The sequence below is a fragment of the Macaca nemestrina genome, chromosome 17 (genome assembly GCF_043159975.1).
Source record: "Macaca nemestrina isolate mMacNem1 chromosome 17, mMacNem.hap1, whole genome shotgun sequence".
NCBI classification, from domain to species: Eukaryota; Metazoa; Chordata; class Mammalia; order Primates; family Cercopithecidae; genus Macaca; species Macaca nemestrina.
This window is the reverse complement of record NC_092141.1, coordinates 39080072-39105701: the sequence shown is the minus strand read 5'-3', so window position 1 is coordinate 39105701 and position 25630 is coordinate 39080072. Positions and strand designations below refer to the sequence as shown.

At 40.7% G+C, this 25630-nt stretch overlaps 1 protein-coding gene across 1 annotated transcript in view; it reads left to right on the top strand.

Moving 5' to 3' along the window:
- LOC139359390 (E3 ubiquitin-protein ligase KCMF1-like) overlaps positions 1-24816 on the top strand; it is a 30003-nt gene extending 5187 nt beyond the window's left edge. Inside the window, 6 exon segments of the mRNA XM_071082030.1 lie at positions 4287-4426; positions 13343-13440; positions 15876-16054; positions 19125-19407; positions 24193-24431; positions 24434-24816. Of these exon segments, the coding sequence (XP_070938131.1) occupies positions 4287-4426; positions 13343-13440; positions 15876-16054; positions 19125-19407; positions 24193-24431; positions 24434-24453 (959 nt within the window). The 3' untranslated portion in view covers positions 24454-24816.
- The last annotated feature ends 814 nt before the right edge of the window (positions 24817-25630 follow it).

Here is a 25630-nt window from a genome sequence, read left to right as displayed (position 1 = left end):
TTGACTGTAAATGAGGGTTTATTTCTAGACTCTCAGTCTATTCCATTGATCTATATGCCTGGTGTTTTTGTCTGTATTTTGACACAGAGTCTCACTCTGTCACCCAGGCTGGAGTGCAGTGGTGTGATCTTGGCTCACTGCATCCTCTGCTTCCCAGGCTCAGGCAATCCTCCACCTTCAGCCTTCCAAGTAATTGGGATCACAGGTGGAAGCCACCACGCCTAGCTGATTTTTTAATTTTTTGTGGAAATGGGGTTTCGCCACATTGCCCAGGCTGGTGTCAAACTCCTGAGCTCAACGTGATCTGCCCGCCTCAGCCTCCCAAAGTGCTGGGATTACAGGCGTGAGCCACCGTGCCAAGCCTATATGTCTGTCTTTATGCCAGTACTACACTGTCTTGATTTCTGTAGCTTCATAGTAAGCTTTGAAATCAAGAAGACTAAGTCTTCCACCTTTGTTCTTTTCAAGATTATTTTGGGTATTTTGTGTCTCTTTCATTTCTGTATTTTAGATTCAGCTTGTCAGTTTCTACAAAGAAGCCAACTAGGATTTTGAATGGAATTATGTCAAATCTGTAGATTAGTTTGGAGAGTACTGCCATCTTAATAATACTAAATCTGCTGATCCATGAACATGGGATATGTTTCCATTTATGTAGGTCTTTAATTTCTTTTGACACACTTCTGCAGTTATCACAGTATGAGTTTTGCACTTCCATTGAATTTATTCCTAAGAATAGATGGTCCCCAGTTTATGATGGTTCAGCTTATGATTTTTTAATCTTGTAGTGCAAAAGCAATATATGTTCAGTAGAAACAGAACTTTAAAGACATACAACCATGCTGTTTTCATTTTCAGTGCAGTCTTCAATAAATTCATAAAATAGGCTTCATTTTAGGTGATTTTGCCCAACTGTAGGCTTACATGAGTGTTCTGAGCACATTTAATGTAGACTAGGCTAAGCTATGACGTTTGGTAGGTTAGGTGTATTAAATGCATTTTCAACTTAAAATAGGTTCATCAAGTTTTAGGATATAACCCCATTGTAAGTCAAGGAGCATCTGTATTCTTTTACTGTCTTAAATGGAATTTTTAGCTTATGTATTTATTTTGAAATGGGTTCTCATTGTGTCACCTAGGCTGGAGTGCAGTGGTGCCATCATGGCTCATTGCAGCCTCAATCTCTCAGGCTCCAGTGATCTTCCCATCTCAGCCTTCCAAGTAGCTGGGACCACATGCACATGCCACCACAACAGACTGAAGTTTTAATTTTTTGTAGAGGTGAAACCTTGTTACGTTGCAAAGGCTTGTCTCAAACTCCTGGGCTCAAGTGGTTCCTGCCTCTACCTCCAAAAGCATTGGGATTACAGGCATAAGCCACCATGCTCGGCTGTTTTCTAATTTTATTTTTGAATTGGTCATTGCAACCATATAGACAAACAATTGATTTTTTTCCTATAGATCTCGTATCCCACAGTGCTGCTGAACCTCTTTATTTGTTCCAAGAGGGTTTTGTTTGTTTGTTTGTTTGTTTATTTTCTTTGAGACGGAGTCTCCCTCTGTTGCCCAGGCTGGAGTGCAGTGGTGCCATCTCGGCTCACTGCAACTTCCGCCTCCTGGATTCAAGCGATTCTCCTGCCTCAGCCTCCTAAGTAGCTGAGACCACAGGCATGCACCACGATGTCTGGCTAATTTTTATATTTTTATTTTATTTTATTTTGAGACAGAGTTTTACTCTTGTTCCCCAGGCTGGAGTGTAGTGGCACGATCTCAGCTCACTGCAACCTCCGCCTCCTGGGTTCAAGTGATTCTCCTGCCTCAGCCTCCTGAGTAGCTGAGACTTCAGGTGTGCACCACCACGCCCAGCTAATTTTTGTATTTTTAGTAGAGACGGGGTTTCACCATGTTGGCTAGGCTGGTCATGAGCTCCCGACATCAGGTGATCCACCGCCTTGGTCTCCCAAAGTGCTGGGATTACAGACATGAGCCCCCACGCCCAGCCTAATTTTTGTATTTTTAATAGAGATGGGGTTTTCCTAGTTGGCCAGGCTGGTCTCAGACTCCTGACCTGAAGTGATTCACCTGCTTCGCCTCCCAAAGTGCTACGATTATAGGCGTGAGCCACAGCACCCAGCGCCAAGAGTTTTTTTTTAGTGGATTCCTTAGGACTTTCTGTACACAAGGTCATGTCATCTGCAAATAAAAATCATTTTATTTCTTCCTGTCTGGATACCTTTCATTTACTCTGGATAGATCCTCCAGTAAAATACTAAATAGAAGTGGCAAGAGTGGACACACTTGTCTTGTTCTGATCTTAGGGGAAAGCATCCAGTCTTTCACCAGTAAATGATGTTTGCTGAGTTTTTGGTAGATGCCCTTTATCAGATGAGGAAGTTCTATTCTTCTTAATATATTTATCCGCACTTACTCCAAATCCACCTGATAAGTCTTGTACACCTAATAAATGGTCAATATATACATGATACCTAAAACTTTTATGATCATTTAAATCTCCCTAAAAGTGAATATGAACAAATCTATCATGTAATGAACACTTTCTTCCATTTTCTTTTCTTACAAAAGCTCTCTTAAATTTGGTGTTTGTTTTATGCTAAATAATTAAATAATTCCTTGTGGTGGCATAACATACTGAATATACTTCCATCTTATTTGATGTTTCTGTCTCTCTGTTTTCTCTTAGTATAAGAAAATCCTTGAAATTAGATAATTTCTAAAGGAAAGGGGTCTATTTAGCTCACAATTCTGGAGGCTAACGGGGCCAAGATGGTTCATCTGCATCTGGTGGACTTCAGGTGAGGGCTCAGTTGTGTCATAACATGGCAGAGAAGCAGAAGGGGCAGTGGGCATGTGTAAAGAGACCAAACAGTTGTAAGTGACAGACAGCCTCACTTTAAAGTAACTCACTCTCAAGGGAACTGATTCAGTCCTGAGAGAGCGAGAATTCACTCCTGAGAAAGGCATTAATAGCTCTTAACAACCTTATCATCTCCTAAAGACACCACCTTCCAACACCACCACATTGGAGACGAAGCCACAGCATGAGCTTTGGCGGGGACAAACCATATTCAAACCATAGCAATTACCTAATGGAAAAAATAGGTTTATTCCTTGAGATAAACTTATGAGGTGAACAAATTATTCCCACAGACTACTGGTTAGTTTTCCAGTAAACCAGTTGGGCGAAATATTTTGTGACAGGCCAGGCGTGGTGGCTCATGCCTGTAGTCCCAGCACTTTGGAAGGTGGAGGTGGGAGGACTTGGAGTTCAAAACCAGCCTAGGCAACATGGTGGGACACCATCTCTGCCAAAAAAAAATTTTTTTTTAATTAACCGGGTGTGATGGCACACACCTGTAGTTCAGTTATGTCTGAGGCTGAGGCAGGAGGATCCTTTGAGCCCAGATATTGAGTCTGCAGTGAGCTGTGATCATGCCACTGTGCTCCAGCCTGGGCGACAGAGTAAGACCTTGTCTCAAAAAAAACCTTTTTAATGTTGTTGGTAGTATCTTAAGTTAGCATTATCCTCCATGCTCTGAGAGCAGTGTGTTCTATAGACAGCTAACTACATCTGGCAGTTCTCGTATCGATCATGGTTGTCTGTCTTTCCCTCTGAGCACATTTGTCCTTGTTTCTTGGTAGACCCTCCTGATTTTTTCTGTTGATATCAGTGTTGCCACAGTGTATACAGATAAGGAAAAAATAAATTACGATAAAATTAGAGCCAGATGTAAAATGACCAATGTTTCAAATAAGTGAAGGAGGATGGAGTTGTTTGCTTCGTTCTCTCTTAAGGCTATATATATAGTAGCTATCTGGGGAAGGAATTTTGGAGGAACAACATGGAGTCCTCATGGGAATCAGGATATTACAAATGTAAATAGGTACCTAAGCATTCCTTGACCACGTGAGGTTGTCGAATATTTTAGGCACACTTTCTTTTGGAGTGCAATGGTACGATCTCGGCTCACTGCAACCTCCGCCTTCCAAGTTCAAGCAATTCTCCTGGCTCAGCCTCCAGACCAGCTGAGATTACAGGCACCTGCCACCATGCCTGGCTAATTTTTGTATTTTTAGTAGACACGAGGTTTTACCATGTTGGCCAGGCTGGTCTCGAACTTCTGACCTCAAGTGATACACCTGCCTTGTCCTTCCAACGTGCTGGGATTACAGGCAGGAACCACTGCTCCTGGCCCACACTTTCTTTATTACATTTTTATGTGTTTAAAGACTAATATTCCTCAATGCAATTCTACTTTATTTTTCAGATTTATACTATGGTGGGGAAGCTTTCTCTGTAGAGCAGCCACAGTCTTTTACTTGTCCCTATTGTGGAAAAATGGGCTGTACGGAGACATCTCTTCAAGAACATGTTACTTCTGAACATGCAGAAACATCAACAGAAGTGGTAAGTGAAGCAGCAGCCTTATGACTAAAATGATGTTGTAAAGTGCATTATTTCTAACATGAATAAAGCTAGGTCACTGTCATCTACTTCCTGCTCAGTGTAATGATACCATTTGCATAGTTATTAAAATCATCTTTTAACAGCAAATTTTATACATCATGGGAGGCTGCATTTTTGCATCTTACTGTTCACACTGGGTTTCTTAACCTGTAGCTAAAACCACAGCATGGAGTCTTGACCAAATTCAGGAGCCCTTTATTCAATGCATTGTGAAAGGTTAAAAGGACGGCAACCTGCAGTGCATCTCTTGTTACAGTATCCTTGCTCTCTGCTTAACTTTTCCTCTACAAGGAACTTCACAAGGAAATTTAAAAACCTTTGGTAGTATCATAATAATCCATTGTCACATCTCATTGTAGCATATCGCTGATCTTACCTGGTTTTCATCAGATCACATCTCTTGCCTCCTAGGTCAAGCTCTGGGGTCCCTAGAAGTTCTTCCTATCCTGATCTTTCCAGTGGCTAAAGGCCATGGACCCAGAATAATACACAAAGAAAGTCTTACCTTGAAAGCCTGTTGGCTTTTTTACTTGACATCTGAGTCAGCATGCATCCACCTTCAAGAAATGATAAAGTACACCTAAGAGTCTCTCCCCCACCTCTTTACCATTGATAATAATAGGTAAAGTGAAGGCTTTATATGGAACTATAGATACTGAATTGGGAGAATTTTGGCACAAGTAATTGCATATTCCATCAACTAATAAACCCCTAAATGTACTCAAAACAAATTAATTGAAACCCAGAGAAATAAAGTAGCATGCTCAAGGACATTCAGCTTAGTAAGGGGCAGGGGTAGGGGCAGGTGTTTGGACTCAGCTAGTGTCCCTCTGGGTTCCAGAGTCTCTACTTAACTCTGCTACAGCTATGCATATAATATAGGGTTACTTTTATTCCCACTGACACTGCTAGTTTGATGCTTGAAGTTGTTATAACATGTATCAAGCAGTAGGTAAATTTATTTTGTATAGACATCAAGCCAAATTTTACCGTCTTAACAGCTCAGAAATGCTCTGATCTTGCACCTAGGAGAGCCTCAGACTACTGTTGTCACATTTTATTACTATTCTTAGTTTGTTCTTTTTATTCTGTAAAGTGACTTTGCTTCCTTTTGGTACAGTCCCACATACCCGTATGAAGAATCCTGACTCAGTTGCATCTCCATGCTGGTTGTTGTGGAAAACTTGGAATCATTTTTCTTTGATTTAATTTCTGTTAAGTTTGGGTCCTTTACCTAAATACAATAAGATAAACATGGAGTTCTTATTGTAATTTAGGCATCCTTAAAATCATTATCAGACTGTGCACAGTGACTCATGCCTGTAATCCCAACACTGGGGAGGCTGAGGCGGGAGCATTGCTTGAGCCCAGAAGTTTGAGATTGGCCTGAGCAACAAAGTGGGGCCTTGTCTCCACAAAATTTAAAAATTAGCTGGACGTGGTGGCACATGCCTGTGGTCCCATCTACTTGGGAGGCTGAGGTGGGAGAATTGCTTGAGCTCAGGAGGTTGAGGCTGCAGTGAGCCATGATTGTGCCACTGCGTGGCACTGCAGCCTGGGTGACCGAACAAGACCCTGTCTCCAAAAAAAATTGTGTATTATTATATATATTATATGTAATATATAAATAGCATTATATTATCATTAATAAATATATATAATGATATATAACAAGTAATAATAGATATTATTATTATCATCAGCCAGTAGTCCCTAGTATAGTATTCTCATCTCCCCACAAGGCAAGACAACCCAGTTTTCCATAACCTTGCCTCCGTGCCTCCGGTTGGTTTGCTCCCCAACCCCCACCCCCCGGAAAGTAAATACTCAAAATTGGTTGTTTACACTCTGGCATACCTGATACGTAGTTTGAAAATTAAATACCCACCACCTGCAAATGGTTTCATGGTCTGTTTCTTGTCAGTTGTGTTTATGCCTTCATTAAGTTTCCAGGCTTTTGGTACATAGCCCAAGGCAGTTGTCACTCTATTTTCATATGGGCTTTTGTGGAATATTTTAAGGATTTATCTCTCCTCATTAACCCTTAATCTTCGCATGAATGATGTATCTACCTCTCTTTCCACCCATATGCCCAGACACTTCAAAGTGAAAAATGGCAGGCAGATAAGAATCTTTAATATAAAAGTACAAGATTCCTTCAGGTCATGTGGGTCAAGTCCTAGAGGCAGGGCTGGCATTCAGCAGGTGCAGTCAAGTGTAGCATGCTGACTAGTGTCCATTCTGAAGGATTGGTGCCTATGCCATGCCAGTTGTTAAGTGTTTTGAATGCCTCTCTGTATATATGTGAAACATATTATCAACTCCAGTGTGCTACAGTTACATGTAATTGTCCAGGTGATAAGACTGTGTGTCCTCTCTCACCCCTCAATGTTTTGCATTTTTGAATTAGGGAATTCAAGAGTGATTTACATCATTTTGGTTTGGGGGATTATATCTACACAACAATTTGCTATATCTCCTTTTCTATTCCTCTTAACATGTTCCTTTCTGAATGCTCTGTTTGCTGTCTTGCTTTGCCCCACGTTACCTGCATGTGTCCTCTAGACCAGGGTTCCCCAACCCCTGGGCCACAGACAGGACCAGACTAATACCCGTCTATGACCTGTTTGGAACCGAGCCACAGAGCAGGACGTGAGCGGTGGGCCAGCGGGCATCACCGCCTGAACTCCACTTCCTGTCAGATCAGCTACATCGTTAGATTCTCACAGGAGCGCAAGCCCTTTTGTGAGCTGCTTTCTGATTTCTTGGGAATTATTTTTCAGTATAGCTAAATTATATTAATACTCTTTCAAGTTTTGTGAATTCCCAAGATGTCGTCATACACATAAATTTTTGTACAAGAACCATGTTTAAATGTAAAACATAATTGCTTTTTAGGACTTCCTAAATTACATGTAGATGCTGCTCTTTAGAAGCCAGTGACAAATCTAACTTCAGCATTATGGGAGAATGGAATTGAGAGGGAAAATCATTTAATATGAAGTAATTCACAATTGTAAGTTAATTTCACTTATAATTGAACACTTATTAACTGTTCACTGCAGCAGCAGAAAATTAGATTGTAATCTAGTTGAACAGTGCGCTCACTCAACTCTTGAAAGGACCTTTATTTATATTGGCAAAATGGATGGCCAAGGTGCAGGTAGCTACAAGCTAGACGGTTCTACAAGGCCCAAAAGGAGTTTCTTGACCATGTAGCATAGATCATCCACTAGTCCTTTATGTATATTCTCAAAGCAAAACTTCAGTTTCTGTCTTGTATTCATTGTATCTGCAGATTTTGTAGGATAAACTAATACTTTTAATTGGGAAGGAGATCCAAAAGCCTGAAGTTGTCATTGGCCGTGGCAGTTAGTTAGCTCAATAGAATGTCTGTCTTCTCTTTTTTTTTTTTTTTTTTTTGTATAAGCACTAAAGTATAACACGTGTCAACAGGTTTTGTGTGTTGGCTTTAAATTCAGATGACTCTTTTTGGGTCATTACTCTTCTGTGGAGAAAGTGTTTTAAACCCCATTCCCCCCATTGCGTTGCAGGTGATCAGAAAATCCCTTGGCATAATAAGCCTGGGTGTTTCTGTAGCTGAGTTCTAAGAGCCGCTCAAAAGCAGAGACATGAATTGTACCCCAGTTTGAAGAAATAATGAAAAATATACACCGATTTTTAAAAAAAAATTTTTGGTAGAGACTGCGTCTCACTGGGTGGCCCAGGCTGGTCTCAAACTCTTGTCTGCAAGTGATCCCCCTGCCTCATTCTCCCAAAGTGTTAGGGTTACAAGTATAAGCCACTGTGCCCTGCCCCAATTTTGGCCCCAGTTTTTAAAAAGAGATGAAATTCATATGAACTTTTAATATTGGCTGGAACTATGCTCATTTCTTGATAATGTTTTAACCTAAAGTGTTAAGTTAGTTCTGATTTGGGACTCAGTAAATGCTTAATGGATTATTCCATGGTAACAAAATTATACAATTTAACAGTCAGAACTTTAACTTTACCAGTTTACCTGGATTTCATAGTATAGATCCTTGAACAAGAAATAGGAAGGTGGTTATAAAGAATAGTTTTTAAAGCTGTGCATAGTACCCAGAGAGAGAATGCTGTCTGATGTGGTTGTATTAGTTCAAGAGAGAGGCGAGAGGAAATCCAAACTTGCTTTAGAATGGTTGATAACTGTATGGGGAAGAATGTGTGGAACTGTTGTTTAAAAAAAAAATCACGCATGCTGACTTCAGGTGCTTTCACAGAGGAGAAGTTCTGTGCATTCAGCAGTGACTCGGTGTTTATATGTGGAGTAACGACTTCAGAAGGTATGTTTTAAAGACATTGGCAACTGTGCTATATAATGTGCCCTAACTGGTTGCTGGCTGGCAGTCATGCCCTGGAACCACATGGAAAAATGGAGACTCTGTATGTTCTTGGAATGGGACCTTATCTCAATTGGTAAAGGCTTCCAAAGGGGCTACAGATAAAAAGCAAGATTGATGGTGACCCTCAGTGGCATGGTGAAGGAGAAGAGGAAACTCAAGCAATAGCAGAGACGACACTGAGAATGGCAAGGACATTTGTGAATCCAAATTTTTTTGTTATGTTAGGTAACAATAACATTTGGTGTTTTCGTATAACAGAGTAAATACAGTTTTTGAATATCATCGCTGTATTTGCCAAACTTACGTAGTTTGTTAATAATCAACCAGGACCTTTGTCAAAATAGATTGTTAAATCCCTCTCTTTCCAGAACTAGGAAACTGTATTTTTAACAATTGCTCCAGATGATTTATATTCTTTTTTTTTCTTTTTTTTTTTTTTTTGAGATGGAGTCTTGCTCTGTCACCCAGGCTGGAATCCAGTGGCTCCATCTTGACTCACTGCAACCTCCACCTCCCTGGTTCAAACAATTCCCCTGCCTCAGCCTCCTGAGTAGCTAGGATTACAGGCGCACGGCCACCATGCCCAGCTAATTTTTTGTGTTTTTATTAGAGACGGGGTTTCACCATGTTGGCCATACTGGTCTCAAACTCCTAACCTCAGGCAATCCACCTGCCTCGGCCTCCCAAAGTGCTGGGATTATAGGCGTCAGCCACTGCGCCTGGCCCTGATAATTTATATTCTTTTTTTTTTTTTTTTTTTTTTTTTTTTTTTGAGACGCGCCTAGACTGGAGTGCAGTGGCGCAATCTCGGCTCACTGCAAGCTCCGCCTCCCGGGTTCACGCCATTCTCCTGCCTCAGCCTCCCGAGTAGCTGGGACTACAGGCGCCCGCCACCGCGCCCGGCTAGTTTTTTGTGTTTTTAGTAGAGACGGAGTTTCACTGTGTTGTCCAGGATGGTCTTAGTCTCCTGACCTGGTGATCCACCTGCCTCGGCCTCCCAAAGTGCTGGGATTACAGGCGTGAGCCACCGCGCCCGGCGATGATTTATATTCTTAGCCAAATTAAAGAAATACTGACTTAAGCCAGTTAAGTAAATCTTAATTGATAAGTTGTTACAATTTTAAGCTTGTGTGTTATATGGAATTTTCCTGTACGAATAATAGATAGTACTCTATCATGTGGCAGTGGAAGTATGATAAATATTAATGTTGACAAGCTGTCATAATTTTAGGGTCAGTACCCTAAAATTACCCTTGTGTTGAGTTTTCCTGTGCTGTAAGAGATATTAGGCACCATGATGTGGAAAGAAAGACACACTCAAAACTAAGAAGTGTTTGTGGCCATGAGTGGCACAGTGGCTTGCTTCCTCCCACTCCCCACCACCTCTTTTCCATTTCTCCTGCCTCGCTTTGCTCTCCTTTTTCTTTCTTCTTCTTGTTCCCTTCATTTCCTTTCAGAAAACACAGTCTTAAGAACAAGCGTTTTTGTCTTAAAGCGTGAGTTAGCTTGCTAAATATAAAATGTAAAACCTAAAAGATGACCAGGCCTCTGAGGTCACATCAGCATCTGAGCTTAGTTTTCCTTTCCAAGTCCTCATCCGAGTTCACTTTATGTGACCCAAGTGTGGCAACATCTTCCACTTGGTTCTAAACCTAGTATCTTGATTTTCTTTTTTCCTTTTTTTTTTTTTTTTTTTTTGAGATGGAGTCTCTGTTGCTCAGGCTGGAGTGCAGTGGTGTAATCTTGGCTCACTGCAACCTCCACCTCCTGGGTTCAAGTGATTCTCCTGCCTCAGCCTCCTGAGTAGCTGGGATTACAGGCATGTGCCACCACGCCCAGCTCATTTTTGTATTTTTTAGTAGAGATGGGGTTTCACCATGTTGGTCAGGCTGGTCTTGAACTCCTGACCTCGTGATCCACCCGCCTCAGCCTCCCAAAGTGCTGGGATTACAGGCATGAGCCACCACGCCTTGCCTAGCCTCTTGATTTTCTATGCTAGCTGTCAACCTGGGTGATCCTCCCACCACAGTAATTTCTTATCCTCAGTAATTCTTTATCCCTAGACGTTATGGAAGTTTGGTTGGTTGGTTGGTTGGTTGGTTTTATATTATTTCTCTATGAATGAAGCAGTTCTGAATACCTTCATCCTGCCATCTTAACATAGTTACTCCAGTGAAATAAAAAAGATTGTGAGTATAGAACCAAAGTCAATACACAATAAGGAAAGATCTTGGCTTTATTTTATATCCTCCTCTCAAAGGTACTTTTCTACTTGTTAAATTATCTATCTTATTAGGACATTCTTAGTACATTTGGTATCTCTGCTTCCCATTCTGTTTTCCTTCTAGGAATTTATATCCTTGTGGAGACTTTTCTCATCTACCAACATTTTTATGTCCCCTCAAGTACCGAAGCCTCTGCAGCAATCTCTGGATAGCTCAAGTTGTTTATAGATTTTACCCGAAGGCCAATATAAAGGAAGGTATCTTAGAAGAAAGATGCCTTTTCCTTTTGGTGGTTATTTTCTCTTTAAATAAAAATCTTATAGAGACTTATAATATTGTAATAAGACTATAACCCAGCACTTGTTAACTTTTTCAAAATGATGAGTCTCTAAGGTAGCTTGTTTTATTTTTAAATAACTGGAACCTGTTTTCTGTTTCTCTAAACCTTGCTGGTCTTTTTTTTTTTTTTTTTTTTTTTAAAGCAAATCTGTCTGGAGTTTAAAACCAAAGACAAATCATACTGTGCTGCATCTCTCAAAGAGTTTACAGTTTAGCTAGGTAAGACCAGAAGCACATGAAAGTAAAATAGGTATATCAGACATAACCAGGTAATGTCAGAGTACAGGAATGGTACAGATAGCAGAAGTTAAATTCCTAGTAAAGAGAGAGTGGATAATCTGTAAACTTGTGACACATACAGCTACTTTACTGACAGAGGAAAGAATCTGACCACCTTCCTTGGCATCTTTTAAGAAAGGCATAGACAGGTCTATCTACTTCTTTTTCTCATTTGCCTCATCACATTCCATTGTGACCTCTCTAGTTCTTTTGCAAACTGTCACGCTTAAATGTTATTTCTCATGAACATATTTAGGTTTTCCTGAGGATATTTCTCAGACTCCTGAGTCACATAATCAGGACAGCTGATTAGGCATAAGAGAGACTGATACCAAATCAGAGTTGAACTCTCAGGGGACTTCTGCTGTCTGGTTGTTAGATGATGGGAAGTTATGTTTGTTTGGGCTCCAGGAATCAGAGCAGTTTGTTTTCCCTCCATACCCCAGGATTGTCCTTCCAAGTCTCACCCCTCCCATCTCCCCTCATGTCTAGCACTACCACCAACTCCCAATGTGCTGTCAGCAGATAATAAGGCTGACCAATTGCCTAGATTTTGCCTAGGTGAAAGAATTTTGGCTCAAGTACTAGCAAGATGAATCACATATCCTGTCTTTAACCTTCTTATTTATTTATAAAGACACAAGTCTACCACTTGAACTGTGCACTTCCTGGGGCTCCCTTTGGTCATGCCCCTTGCTTCAGACCTTTCTTCTTGGCCCTGTTCTTTAAGATTGAAATTGTTCATACTTCAAGTCTTGGCTACCATTATTAGAACATTATCTGCCCATTTGAATTTCGGAAGAGAAAGGGCCTTTCCTCTTTAAAAAGCTCCTCATTCTTTCTATCCTTCCCCTCTCCTTCCCTGTTTCACCAATTCTGTTAACTATAAACACCGCCTTCCCAACCTGTCACCGACTCCCCAAACCGTGACTGTGTACACATCATTTTATTCCTACTTTCTCCTGTCTCTTGCCAAAAGGCCCATGGAAAGTTGAGCTTCTACTCCTTGAGCCTGACCTGGTTACAAGCTTATGGCCTACCACCCATTTCTTTGGGAAATAAGGTTAAAAAATGGACTTCCATACAATATGCCCCTTGGAAGTCACATTCATAAATTTATAGACCACATTTGCATATTATCAGTAATCATAATCTGTCTTACATTCAACATATCTGTTGAATGTTTGCACAGTTGCATTTAATCAGACCTCTGCTGTCTTATTTGGGAATTGTCTCTCAAGTATAGCTTACTTTGGGGAAGTGTGCCCTAGGCTTGTATCTGTCTTTACCATTCAAGACTGGACTTAAACATAAATGTGCACTGAATAGCATATTTTTAAAGTTTTTTTAATGGAAACTATTGTGCTAGGCCATACGAATGAATCAGGCAGGCTGTTAGAAGGCCCTGCCAGAGATCAAGTTTGGTGTGTCTGAAACTGTTGTGTTTGACCCTGAGGGACCTTGTGTGAACCGTTCTTGCTTAGGCTTCTACTGGTTTTCACTAATTCAGGATCTGCTGAGTTTTTTATTGGTTAAAACTTGATAATAGTAAAACAACAGAATCCTCGTCCGGAAAGGTGTCTTCTTGACATTCATTTGTTAAGCTGCTTTCTTTACTTCCATTGCAGATTTGTCCAATACGTGCAGCGTTACCTGGAGGTGATCCTAATCATGTCACGGAAGACTGTGCAGCTCATCTTACACGTGAACACAGAGCCCCTAGAGATTGAATATCCTTTTAAGAGATGACAAGGAAAAGAGTTGTTTGTAACTTTTGTCATTTTGATTTTTTGTTTTGGAGACAGGATCTCGCTGTGTCGACCTGGCTGGTCTCAAACTCCTGAGCTCAAGTGATCGTCCTGCTTCAGCCTCTTGAGTAGCTGGGACTATAGGCACACAAGTACCACTGCATCCAGCTTGTCATTTTGATTATTTTTAAGGATAATATCCCCCAAAAGAGGAAAACTAATCTCCAAATTATTTTTACTTATTTGAACTTTTCCTAAAAGTGACTCAGTGTTGAGATGCAATTGATTTCTCTTTTTATATACTATCACTGTTGCATGAACCATTTTCACTAAGTGAAAGTTGACTTGTCCTTCATCTTTAGTTCACTATAATTAGATTTTTTTTAAGGCAGTTTGACCAGATTATGTCTTCCAGGATGGAAAGCGGAAAATGTTAATCCAAATTAAAATTTAATTAGTTAAATATCAAGAGGCATTATTTGCTTTCCCTCTCTGTTGCTCTGCTGCCTTACCCTGTTGTGGGTGTGGAGTGGTGAGATGGTGGGGGCAGGTGTGCATCTTAGTGTTCCTTTCCTTTTTGGGGTCTCCTTCTCCAAAAAGAGCCATTTCCTGCCCAGTTCCTGAGTAGGATAGCGTAAGGTCAGCTCCAGCTTTACATTTCCTTTCCTGCTTTTCTTTTTTTTTTTTTTTTTTTGAGTCTGAGTCTCACTCTGTCGGCCAGGCTGGAGTGCAATGGCACGATCTTCAGCTCATTGCAACCTCCACCTCCTGGGTTCAAGCAATTCTCCTGCCTCGGCCTCCCAAGTAGCTGAGATTACAGGTGCCCGCCACCATGCCCAGCTAATTTTTGTATTTTTAGTAGAGATGGGGTTTCACCATATTGGCCAGGCCGGTCTCTTGGCCAATCTGGTCTCGAACTCCTGACCGCCCGCCTTGGCTTCCCAAAGTTCTGGGATTACAGGCATGAGCCACTGCGCCTGGCCAGTTTTTGTATTTTTTTTTTAGTAGAGATGGGGTTTCACCATATGGGCCAGGCCGGTCTTGAACTCCGGACCTCAGTGATCCGCCCGCCTCGGCCTCCCAAAGTGTTGGGATTATAGGTGTGAGCCACCACGCCCAGCTCCTGATTTTATTTCTTCATTCCCTTCCTTATCTCTCAACAGTTGCTGGCATTGTTCCCTGAGATTACTGGCCTACCAGAGTGATTAATTTTGTGGTCTTTGCTTCTGGTTTCAGGTTATGAATTGTTCGTCTAAAACTGTCACCAGCTGGGTACAGTGCCTCATGCCTACACTCCCAGCACTTTGAAATGCCAAGGTGGGAGGATCACTTGAGCCTAGAAGTTCGAAACCAGCCCGGACAACATAGGAAGACCCCGTCTCTACCAAAATAATGAGCTGGCCATGGTGGCACACACCTGTGGTCCCAGCTACTCAAGAGGCTGAAGTAGAAGGATGGCTTGAGCCCATGAGCTCAAGGCTGCCGTAAGCTATGGTTGTACCACTGCACTTCAGCCTGGCAACAAAGTGAGACCCTGTCTCAAAATACATATATATATATATAAAAAATCATAATATATAAATTATCAAATATATAAATATGATCGCATCACTTTCTCTAAAACCCAAACCATCCTCATTAATATGATGGAACACTGCATGTACGGTGACTCCTGAAGGCCTCCTGGAGCTACCCATCTGGTCCTTTAAATAACTCCAGAACCATCAGCTGAAAAACTGAGAAGCCAGCAAAAAAAAGAATCTGCATTATGAAGCTGGTCTGTTTGGTGCTTTAAAGGAAAAATCTCTTCTATATGATCTGGCCTCCCCCACCTCTCATTTGCCTTTGTGGAAACGTAGGGTTGTTTTCATGAGTTTTGACAGCTATTTGCGACTCAGGACCTTTTTCAGTTTGACTCAAACTCAGCTATGTAAGATGGTTGAGGCTGCTGGGAATTTGACTTCGTGATAAATGTCATGTTAATCTGTCTGTGTGTCTTACACAAGAAATGCAAATCTGTTTTCTGCTTAGCAGCAGCATTGGAAAGAAGCTTGAAAACAGATTAAAACTAGTAATCCAAAAGAAATCTTTGATCTGCTGAATATAAATTCAATATTGTTCCTTTTTCATTATAGGTGGTATTTGAGATTTCATGAGCTATATAGAGAAGCTTTCTTACCTCACACAGCCAATACACACACACACACTCACATGTTGCCTTATATTTGAGTGTTTTTTTTTAGGGTTAATAGACCTCCCTCGTAGATAGAGTTGGGACATTTGCACTTTAAGTTAAATGTGCTGTTTTTAAATGCTTACAATTCAGGAAGTCTTTATATCTGTCTAGCAAGGGCTCAAGTGATTTTTTTTTTTCTTTCTGTGAAATATTTTCATTTTTTTCTTAACTTTTGGGTTATGATGAATCGAGTGGTGTTCGACATGTACGTAGAATGTTTCTCCCTGGCCGGGGATTAGGAGGTCCGCGTGCTCGTAGATCAAACATGCACTTTACTAGCAGTTCTACTGGTGGACTTTCTTCTTCTCAGAGTTCATATTCTCCAAGCAATAGGGAAGCCATGGCTCCTATAGCTGGTAAGTTAGTTTCACATTCATAAGGGAAATGGCAGGGGAAGGAGGAGCTCCTTTTAAAACTTTTTGTGATGCCAGGTGCGGTGGCTCACTCTGGGAGGCGGGAGCGGGTGGATCACTTGAGGCCGGGAATTCAAGACCAACCTGGCCAACATGGTGAAACTCCATCTCTACTAAAAATATAAAAATCAGCCAGATGTGGTGGTGGGCGCCTGTAATCGCAGCTACTCAGGAGGCTGAGGCATGAGAATCACTCAAGCCTGGGAGGTGGAGGTTCCAGGGAGCCGAGCTCGCACCACTGCACTCCAGCCTAGGTGATGGAGTGAGACCCTGTCTCAAAAAAAAAAAAAAAAAAAAAAAAATTGTGAGATTTGTGTTCTTAGCCTCACCTCTCTGATCGTAAGCCATGTTCCTTCACAAAATTGCCAAATACTTTAAAAGTGTAAAATGTGTTCAAAGCAGATACTTAACATAAAGTAATTCATACTCTTCTGGCATCGCTTAAGTCCAGTAGTCCCCCTCTCATATGTGGTTTTGCTTTCCCGGGTTTCAGTTACCCACAACCAACTACAGTCGAAAAATAGGTGAGTACAGGACAGTAAGATACTTTGAGAGGGAGAGAGACCACATTACATAACTTTCATGGTCTATTTTTAGATTTGCTCTATTTTGTTGTGAATCTCGTACTGTGCCTAATTTATAAATTAAACTTTAGCACAACAGATAAGTATATATAGGAAAAAACATATAAGGTTCTGTGTTATCCAGATGCCCATTTCAGCCATTCACTGGGGGTCTTGGAACATGTCTCCTGCAGGTAAAGGGAGTGGGAGACTCCTGTTCTTAGAGACATAAGATGATAAAAAATGGTTTTATGTTGTATTTGTGGCCTCTATTGAAGCCCAAGGAAATCATAAAAGATTTCAGTTTGAATACCTCCAAAATTTCATGGTTAAACCTCCATAAGTACACATAACAAATGTCCAAAGCACATTTGAAATTAAGGTTTTATAAGGTATAGCTAACATTTTTAAGAACATGTTATGTGTAAAATTCTATCACAGATTTATGCCTATCTCAGGTGTTGTGCAGGGCGCCTCATGGCTTCCAGGTACACATTCCACCACATGGACACATTGCAGAACTGTTATCTATAGCTAATTGACAAGACTAAAAAATTAAGCTCTTCTCATGGAAGAAAGGAAAGTAAGACTTAATGTCCTGATCTTGATTTGAGAACTGTATTGTGGTAGAACATACTGAAAGGTACATGTTTAATAGCTTGGGGAAAATGTTAAAAAAAAACAAAAACAAAAAAACATAGTTTTTGAACCTGGCCATGTCACTGGGTCTAGTACATGACAAACCTGGGAAGTTGGTAGCAGAACACAGGGTCAGAATAAAATATAAGAAATCACTGTAGCCTGACAATCTGCAAGACACACCAAGCAGACAAGTGGTAAGACTGTGGGACGTGTGCACACATTTAAAGCAACAGTTCTGAAATGTGTCCATGTGGTGAAGTGTGCACCTACCTGGAAGCCATGAGGTGCCCTGCAGAACACCTGACACACTGGTAAGTGTAAATCTGTAATAGAAACTGAGAACATCGGAGCTAAATGACAACTTAGGAACACAAAGGAGGAGACAGCAGACACTGGGGAAGGGTGGGAAGAGAGAGAGGAGCAGAAAGATAACTGTTAGGTACTGGACTTAATTGGGTACTGCGTGATGTAATAATATGTACGACAAACCCCCGTGATGTGTTTAACTGTGTAACAGACCTTCACATGTACCCCCAAATCTAAAATAAAAATTTAAAAAAGAAAAAAAAACCTAAGAATAATGTGACACCTATCATGTTATTAAAAAGTTAGATATACCATATAAAATTTTAATTCCAAATGTGCTTTGAACATTTGGGTGTGCAACAACAAAAACAAGCCTAACAAACTGAGTTTGGGGGATTTAAAAAATATTTCTTCATCCAAAGGGAATATTTACCTGCTATTTTGGTGGCAGACACTAAAAATTAAAGTAGTTTCTGGGCGCAAAATTCAAATTTGAGAAATTTTCATTTGTTTTTTTTCTGTCAGTGAAAATTAGTTTATTTTAGTGATAGACTGTATATTCCATGAAAGAGTGGTATAAGAGTGCTATCAAAAGCCTGGGATAAAGCAACAGTGAACAAGAAAACAGAAACTGTTAATGAGTTTTAATGATAAAGAGTTTTTGCTGGCCTAAGAGTGTCTGCAAGGCAATCATCGGTTCCCTATAAGCGAGGTAGACCCTCCACTTGGAAGAAGGCATTTCACTGCACCTTACATAGATGAGGGTGCATGGACAAAGGCTTACACCTCTTAATGAGTACAGCCTTATGGACACAAGACAGTCTGGATCATAACAGGCCACTAAGTACGCTGTACAGTCAGATGCAACAGGTTCTCAGGAGCCAGTCAGCCTTGCTGAGCACTGCTAGTGGTACCTACTGCAGTGGTACTCTGAAACAGCAGTACCAGAAGGTACTAGAGGGAGAAGCCAGAGGCGAGTGTTCAAGGGCCACTATCAGAAATGATCCAGGCCTCTTGGGCTACATCCTAATAATTCATTCAGTCATTCAGTAAATGTTTGAATTCCTGCTATATCAGGCCCTGTTCTGAGAGCTGGGAATATAGTCAACAGTAGACCTCATCCCTGCTTCCATGAAACACATATTGAGAAAGCTTATATTATAATTGGGCCCGCAGATAAACCACTTCATTAAATACTAAGAGAAAGCTTAACTAAATCAGTCTATTATGCAGATAATTTTAAAGACAATTTAAGTTTTACTGAAAGCAAACATAGTTGGGTCTGGGTTGATATTCGTATGCATTTGCGTTCTCTGTACACAGTAACTCCTGCCTCCAGGAGGCATTCTAGAAGGTATTCAGCTCTTCACTGAAACTGTATGCTGCTGTGGTTACCTCCTGTTCACAATGCTTTTGATGTTGTTCCAGTCAAAGAGTGATCTGTAGCGTTTTGTTTTCCTCAGTATTAAGCAGACATTAATTGTCTTCATTTCCATTGGCAGAGCTTTTATCTCAGTTATCAGGAGTGAGACGTTCTGCAGGAGGACAGCTTAATTCCTCTGGCCCTTCCGCTTCTCAGTTACAACAACTGCAGATGCAGCTGCAGCTAGAACGGCGGCATGCCCAGGCAGCACGGCAACAACTGGAGACCGCACGCGACGCAACCCGGCGTACTAACGCAAGCAGTGTCACCACTGCAATCACACAATCCACAGCAACAACCAACATAGCTAATACAGAAAGCAGTCAGCAGACTCTCCAGAATTCCCAGTTTCTTTTAACAAGGTAGCTCATTTGTTGATAGAATTTTGTTTGGGAAGTAGTATTTTATTGCCACTACAATCTGGAATTATCTTTTCTCTTTCGTGCATATATATTTCTTTAAAATTCTGTGTTTGATTAAAACTCACAAATCTCTGATTAAAACTGCATATTCAGTATTTCCCCAAGAATGTGAAACATAGTAATTCTTTTAAATAAATTAAGAATACTGGGCCAGACTCAGTGGCTCACACCTCTAATCCCAGCACTTTGGGAGGCCAAGGCAAGCATATTGCCAGAGCCCAGGAGTTCCAAACCACCCTGGGCAACATGGTGAAATCTTCTCTCTACAAAAATTAGCCAGGTGTGATGGTGCGCACCTGTGGTCCCTGCTACTCAGGAGGCTGAGGCGGGAGGATTGTTTGAGCCCTGCAGGCAGAGGTTGCAGTAGCCAAGATTATGCCATTCATTCCAGCCTGGGTGACAGAGTGAGACCCTGTCTCTAAAATAAAATAACTGGTCTTCTTGTTCTCAAGGTATATATCATCATATAACATGAATTGTTTTGCCATAGTACCCATAAAACATTAAACACTATATCATTATATATATATGGTTCATGTTAGGTGCATTTATCATAATTAACATTGCTTTTTATTGCCAGTTTTAATCTACTGTGAAATATTAAAAGGTATAAGAAGGATTTCATAATACAGTGACAGTTTTCTCCTATGAATTTCTAAAAAAGCTAGATTTAAACTTTTATGGTTGGCACACAAAAGTAACTGTTAAAAAAAATGACTTCCCATGGTATAAATAATATTCAGTACAACAGTAAACTGCTCTACTGGATGGAGTTCCTGTTCGCTTCTGAAACTGTTAGCAGCTGTATGTATTTGTCTGCCAGAACTTCATAGGCATTTTATGTGACTTTCAGGAACATAAAGAATTTTAAAAAGAGCAATGATGAGTGGAGACTTAGCCTCAACAGATAATGAACCTGGACTAATTTGGGCTTTTAAGGGAGCAGAGAGGAATATAAAGAAAGAACTGTAAGATGAAGAATAGAGTTTGTGTAATACATCATTATCTCCAAAATGCAGTGTGTATGACAATTCATTGGGAGGTTAGAAGAAAATATTATAATTTCTACTTATATTTCTTTTATCTCATCCTCTGTTAATCCAGTGGTGCATGTGTATAGTTATAAATAACATAGTGTGGGTGCAGAATAAAAAATGCTTGAAAATCCCTGGACTAGAGCCCCAGCTTTGCCACTTGCAAGTTTTGGACCTCAGGCAAGTCATTTCACTCCTCCAAACCTCAGTTTTATCATCAGTATCCCAGAAGTTTTGCCTCTAGAGAGAGAATTATTTTGAGGATGAAATGGAATACTGATACGTATGTGTATGGTCTGGCTCAGTGTCTGCCCTATAGTAAAGGCCCAATTAATGGTATTCATTATTATTTGTTATGAAACCAAGAAAAAACATGTAAATGGGTAATTTACCTTTGAATGACCTCTGCTAGGTCAGTAACTGTGCCTGGTTATTAGCAGATAATGCTGCTTTAATGTAAGAGAACCACAGGGCCACAGATGGAGCTACCTGCTGCCATGTAGCCTTACCGATAGGTACTGACCAGCAGCAGGTCCGTAGCATACCACATCTAAGTTCCTGCCTCAAAAAGGAGATCTACTAGTGTGCATTTCTACTGAGAGTTCACAGAACTGTGGGTGGAACGTCTTGCCAGTGCCCTTTGGAAAAGACACCTTCCTGTCCACCCTTGCCTTATCCTCTTTTTTTTTTTTTTTTTTTTTAAGACCCAAACTACTCAGTGAGCTTGTCTGTGCATTTATTCCACACCCAACTCTCAGAGCATGGTATGAGTGATCTCTGAGTGCTCTCCCTGAATTCTGGTTGTAGCTTCTTGAAATTCCCCTTCTGTCATCTGATACTGTACATTGTATGGTACCATGTAATTTACAAACCACTTTCCACATATTTTATTGTATCATATGATTTATTTAAGGCAATATTTCCCCAGAAATACTCTCTTAACTTCATATATTCTAAGGAATATATGTAATTATGTTATTCCACCCCCAATTAATAAGGTCAGAGAAAGCAAAGTAAGAAGAATAAAGAGATTATTTACTGTTGGGCTTCTCAGAACTTCAAATGTATTAACATGCATTGTGAATTTTCAAGGCAAGGAGAACGGCTGCAGTGTATTCAGGAGAGATCCTGGTCTCTGGTCACTCAGCTCTTATGTGATATATATAGGGCCCAAGCCTTATTTTTGGTCTTTTCTTTGACCAGGGGCAGTTCCTATTGATGTTGCCCTGGAACTGATGGTAAGGTCACAGTTTCTTTGGAGTCCAAGATAGTTGACCTTTTAGAAAGTGATTGTTGGAGTGTGTAAGTCAGATCGGTCTTTTTTTGAGACAGAGTTTCGCTCTTGTTGCCCAGGCTGCACTGCAACCTCCACCTCCCAGGTTTAAGTGATTCTCCTGCCTCAGCCTCCCAAGTAGCTGGAATTACAGGCACACACCTCCACACCCGGCTAATGTTTTGTATTTTTAGTAGAAATGGGGTTTCACCATGTTGGTCAGTCTGGTCTCAACTCCTGACCTCGTGATCCGCGCGTCTCGGCCTCCCAGAGTGCTGGGATTACAGCTTTGGAGCCACCGTGCCTGGCCAGATCTCATCTTTTGACAATGGGACCAGCTCATTTTGCTAACCCCAACTTGAAGATCCTCGCAAGCCTTGCAGTTTCATTTATATCCTAAATTTTATATTTCATCAGGAAGTCAAGACCTAGTACCAGTACCTCATATGCAGACTTTACCTGCCTCTCAGGAATGAGGTATCTTCTCAGTTATTTCCCTGAAAAACAAACAGTAATATTGTTACTGCATGTTCTCTCGAGGACTGAAGGCCACAGGCTGTATGTTTTTAGTTCGCCTCGTTGTTACGTGGGTAGTCCTCTTTACGTTCTTTATCTTTCTGTTACAAGGTTTAACTTCTCTAAAATTTTTTTTCTTTACCAAAGACCTTTTCCAAAGAACATGGAATGACTTCAGTTCGTAATATTTTTATAGCTTTGGGTTGAAAACGTGTAGTCTACTCAATCTTCTATTCCATTAGATACTCTCTTATGATAGCCTTAATTTTTTTTTAACCATAAATGTAATCAGTCATTTCCTTTCAATGTGGATTTTATGGCTTTTCTGTAATTACCTTTCAGATATTTTTGCGTTCTTTCAGTTCTGAAATTTGATCTTTTGTTTTCTGAGTCATAGATACCTAATTATTTAGTGGTTTTGAACTTAGCACCTATGAGATTTTGTGCAAATTACTTAACCTTTGCTTCAGTTTCCTCTTCCTGTAAAATGTTGATAATAATAGTCCCTAACTCAGAGAGTTAAATGAGCTAATGCACTCAAAGAGCACTCAGAGCCTGACCCGCCGTTAGTGTCGTCCGTGGTGGCATGGGCCTTGCAGTGCTGGGAGAACAGCAGGGAGCAGGTGCCAGGCAGTAGGGCAGCGTAGAATAGATCTGTCTCTGGGCTCAGGGTGCTGCCTCTGGGTACTCAGGGAGAAGACCTGTCATGTATGCCTGCCGGGCCTCCTTTCAGTGTCCCCATATTCTCCCTCTTTGTTCCTTTTGCTGCCCCGTTGCTTCTGCTCGTTTCCCTTTCTTTGCCACTGAAAGTGTAGAGAAAACCAGTACTGAAACTAAGCAGAATTTTATATCATTTTTTGTTGGAGATTGACCTTTTTTTTTTTTTTTTTTGAGACAGAGTCTCACTCTGCTGCCCAGGCTGGAGTGAAGTGGCACGATCTTGGCTCACTGTAACCTCCGGCTCCCGGGTTTAAGCAATTCTCGTGCCTCAGCCTCCCAAGTAGCTTGGATTACAGGCATGCACCACCATGCCCTGCTAATTTTTGTATTTTTAGTAGAGAAGGGGCTTCACCATGATGGCCGGGCTGGACATGAACTCCTGACCTCAGGTGATCCACCCATTTCAGCCTCCCAAAGTGCTGGGATTACAGGTGTGAGCCACTGCACCCGGCCAGAGATTGACATTTTAAAGTAATTTAACAAGTTTAGTAACAAGTGATAAGTAGAATTTTCAGCTCTTAACATCTGTCCAGTCTCTGTGCATATGAGCCGGGTTTCCCAGCATAGCCCAGATCTCATAAGTACATGCGTCAGGGGAGCAAGTCAGGCAGGTAGACCTTGCGTCTGCCCTGCTACACGGTAGGTCTTGGTAGAAGAACTGTAGGAGGCTGTATGTGTTTTCTTGCCCTCTCTAGCTTCTGCATATACCAGGAAGAATTAAATAGAGTAATAGAGAACAGTCAGAGGAAATTTTTGGATATTTTTCAGTTGAATATTCTGTTCACTGCAGATTTTGTTTTTGTGTTTTATTTTCCTGTATTTACCCCCAGATGAAATTCTGGTTAGACACTTTCCCAAGCGTCTAATCTGTAAGAAATCCTGTTTTCCTTAGAAAATTTTCACCTAGCTTTCTCTGGAGTGGAAAAAGTCTAAATGTATTTTTTTTTCTCATTGAGTCTAATTAAAGCATAGATTTGCACCTCCAGGTAACAGTATTGCAACAAATGTGGGGAATTCGTCTCAACACAATTAAGGATAAATTAGAGCCAGATATTCCAGCAATGTCTCATTCTGAATTTTGCCAACTGTAAAACTTGCACAGTGGAGAGCACTGTAGAAATTGGCCATGCCATTGTTCATTGACTTTTTAACAATAAGGTCTTTTCTTTTTAACTTACACAGGTTGAATGATCCTAAAATGTCTGAAACGGAGCACCAGTCCATGGAAAGAGAGCGTGCAGACCGCAGCCTGTTTGTCCAAGAGCTCCTTCTGTCCACTTTAGTGTGTGAAGAGAGCTCATCCTCAGACGAGGATGATCGGGGGGAGATGGCAGATTTTGGTGCTATGGGCTGTGTAGATATTATGCCTTTAGATGTTGCTTTAGAAAACCTACATTTAAAAGAGAGTAATAAAGGAAATGAGCTCCACCACCTCCTCTTTGATGACATCCCAATTCACAGACAATGTCCTCTGTGCTGTATTTGCCAATGAAAGTGGACAACAACTATCTTGGGTTTGTTTGGTGATTGTAATTTCAGGTCTGTCACTCTTGTTACATTGTGTACATTCAAAAGGAAGAGAGAAAATATATATGATAATCATTTCCACTTAACTAATTTTTACTTCTAGCAGGTAAATGTAGGTAGCAGTGCAGGGGTCATCTCTGCTTCCTGTACCTTGACCTGCAAAAGGCTCTCCTGATACTCCACATTCAAACTGAAGAGGAAAATTGAAATCTCTAATGAAGCTGCTGTGTGTATTTATGAATATTAGTGAATAAAAACTGCTTGGATGGTTTACCTTAACTACTTACTGCATGAGGTATTTTGCAGCGTGCATGAGTTTTAGTGACCTTGTTATTTAAAAAATTAAATATAAGGAGTAAAACTTAAAAAAAAAAAATACAAAGCCCAAAGCTTTCCCAAACATTATTCAACGGTTATACTACGAAGTAGCTTTTGAATAACGTCTGCCTGAATCACCTTTCTTTGTGTGCCTCCTACGCACAAAGCCAGCTCTGCAGTGGAATCTGGGGATGGTAGCCGGGTGTGGCACTCCGCCCTGTGTGACTGTCCTGTCTCCCTGTTAGTCATCTTGCCTGTGTGGGGCTCAGCCTGTCTCTTTAACTCATCTGTAGAAGACACAGCAGTAAAGCTACCGTTGGAAGCTGCTGCAGGGGCCTTTGTGTGCCCTAAAAACAAATCCTGTTCATGTTTGTTTAAAGTTTTTACTTTTTGTGGTTGTTTAAAATTTTTTCAATTGTTAAGTATGTTTTATTCAGGTGTAGATGAATTTCATTTATTGACTGTTCAACAGAGTTAACCTGAATTATGTTGTCTTTGTTTTTAAAAATCTCACATTCTCAATCATATTTTGCGTTATTCATGTATTTGCTTTGTAGTTGGCTGAGACAGATCAGTATCAGGGGAGCTTTGAGGATTTGCCTTCCCAGATTTGTCAATAGATTACAACCAAATTCTTAATGCTAATTTTAGCACCTTTTATTTATTGGGTTTTTTTTCTGGCATAAAAAGTAAAGCCTTTCAATTGAATCATGCCACCTATATGCCTATATTATCAATCCTATGTGTAAAAAAAAGTACAGCTTTTTTTGGGTTT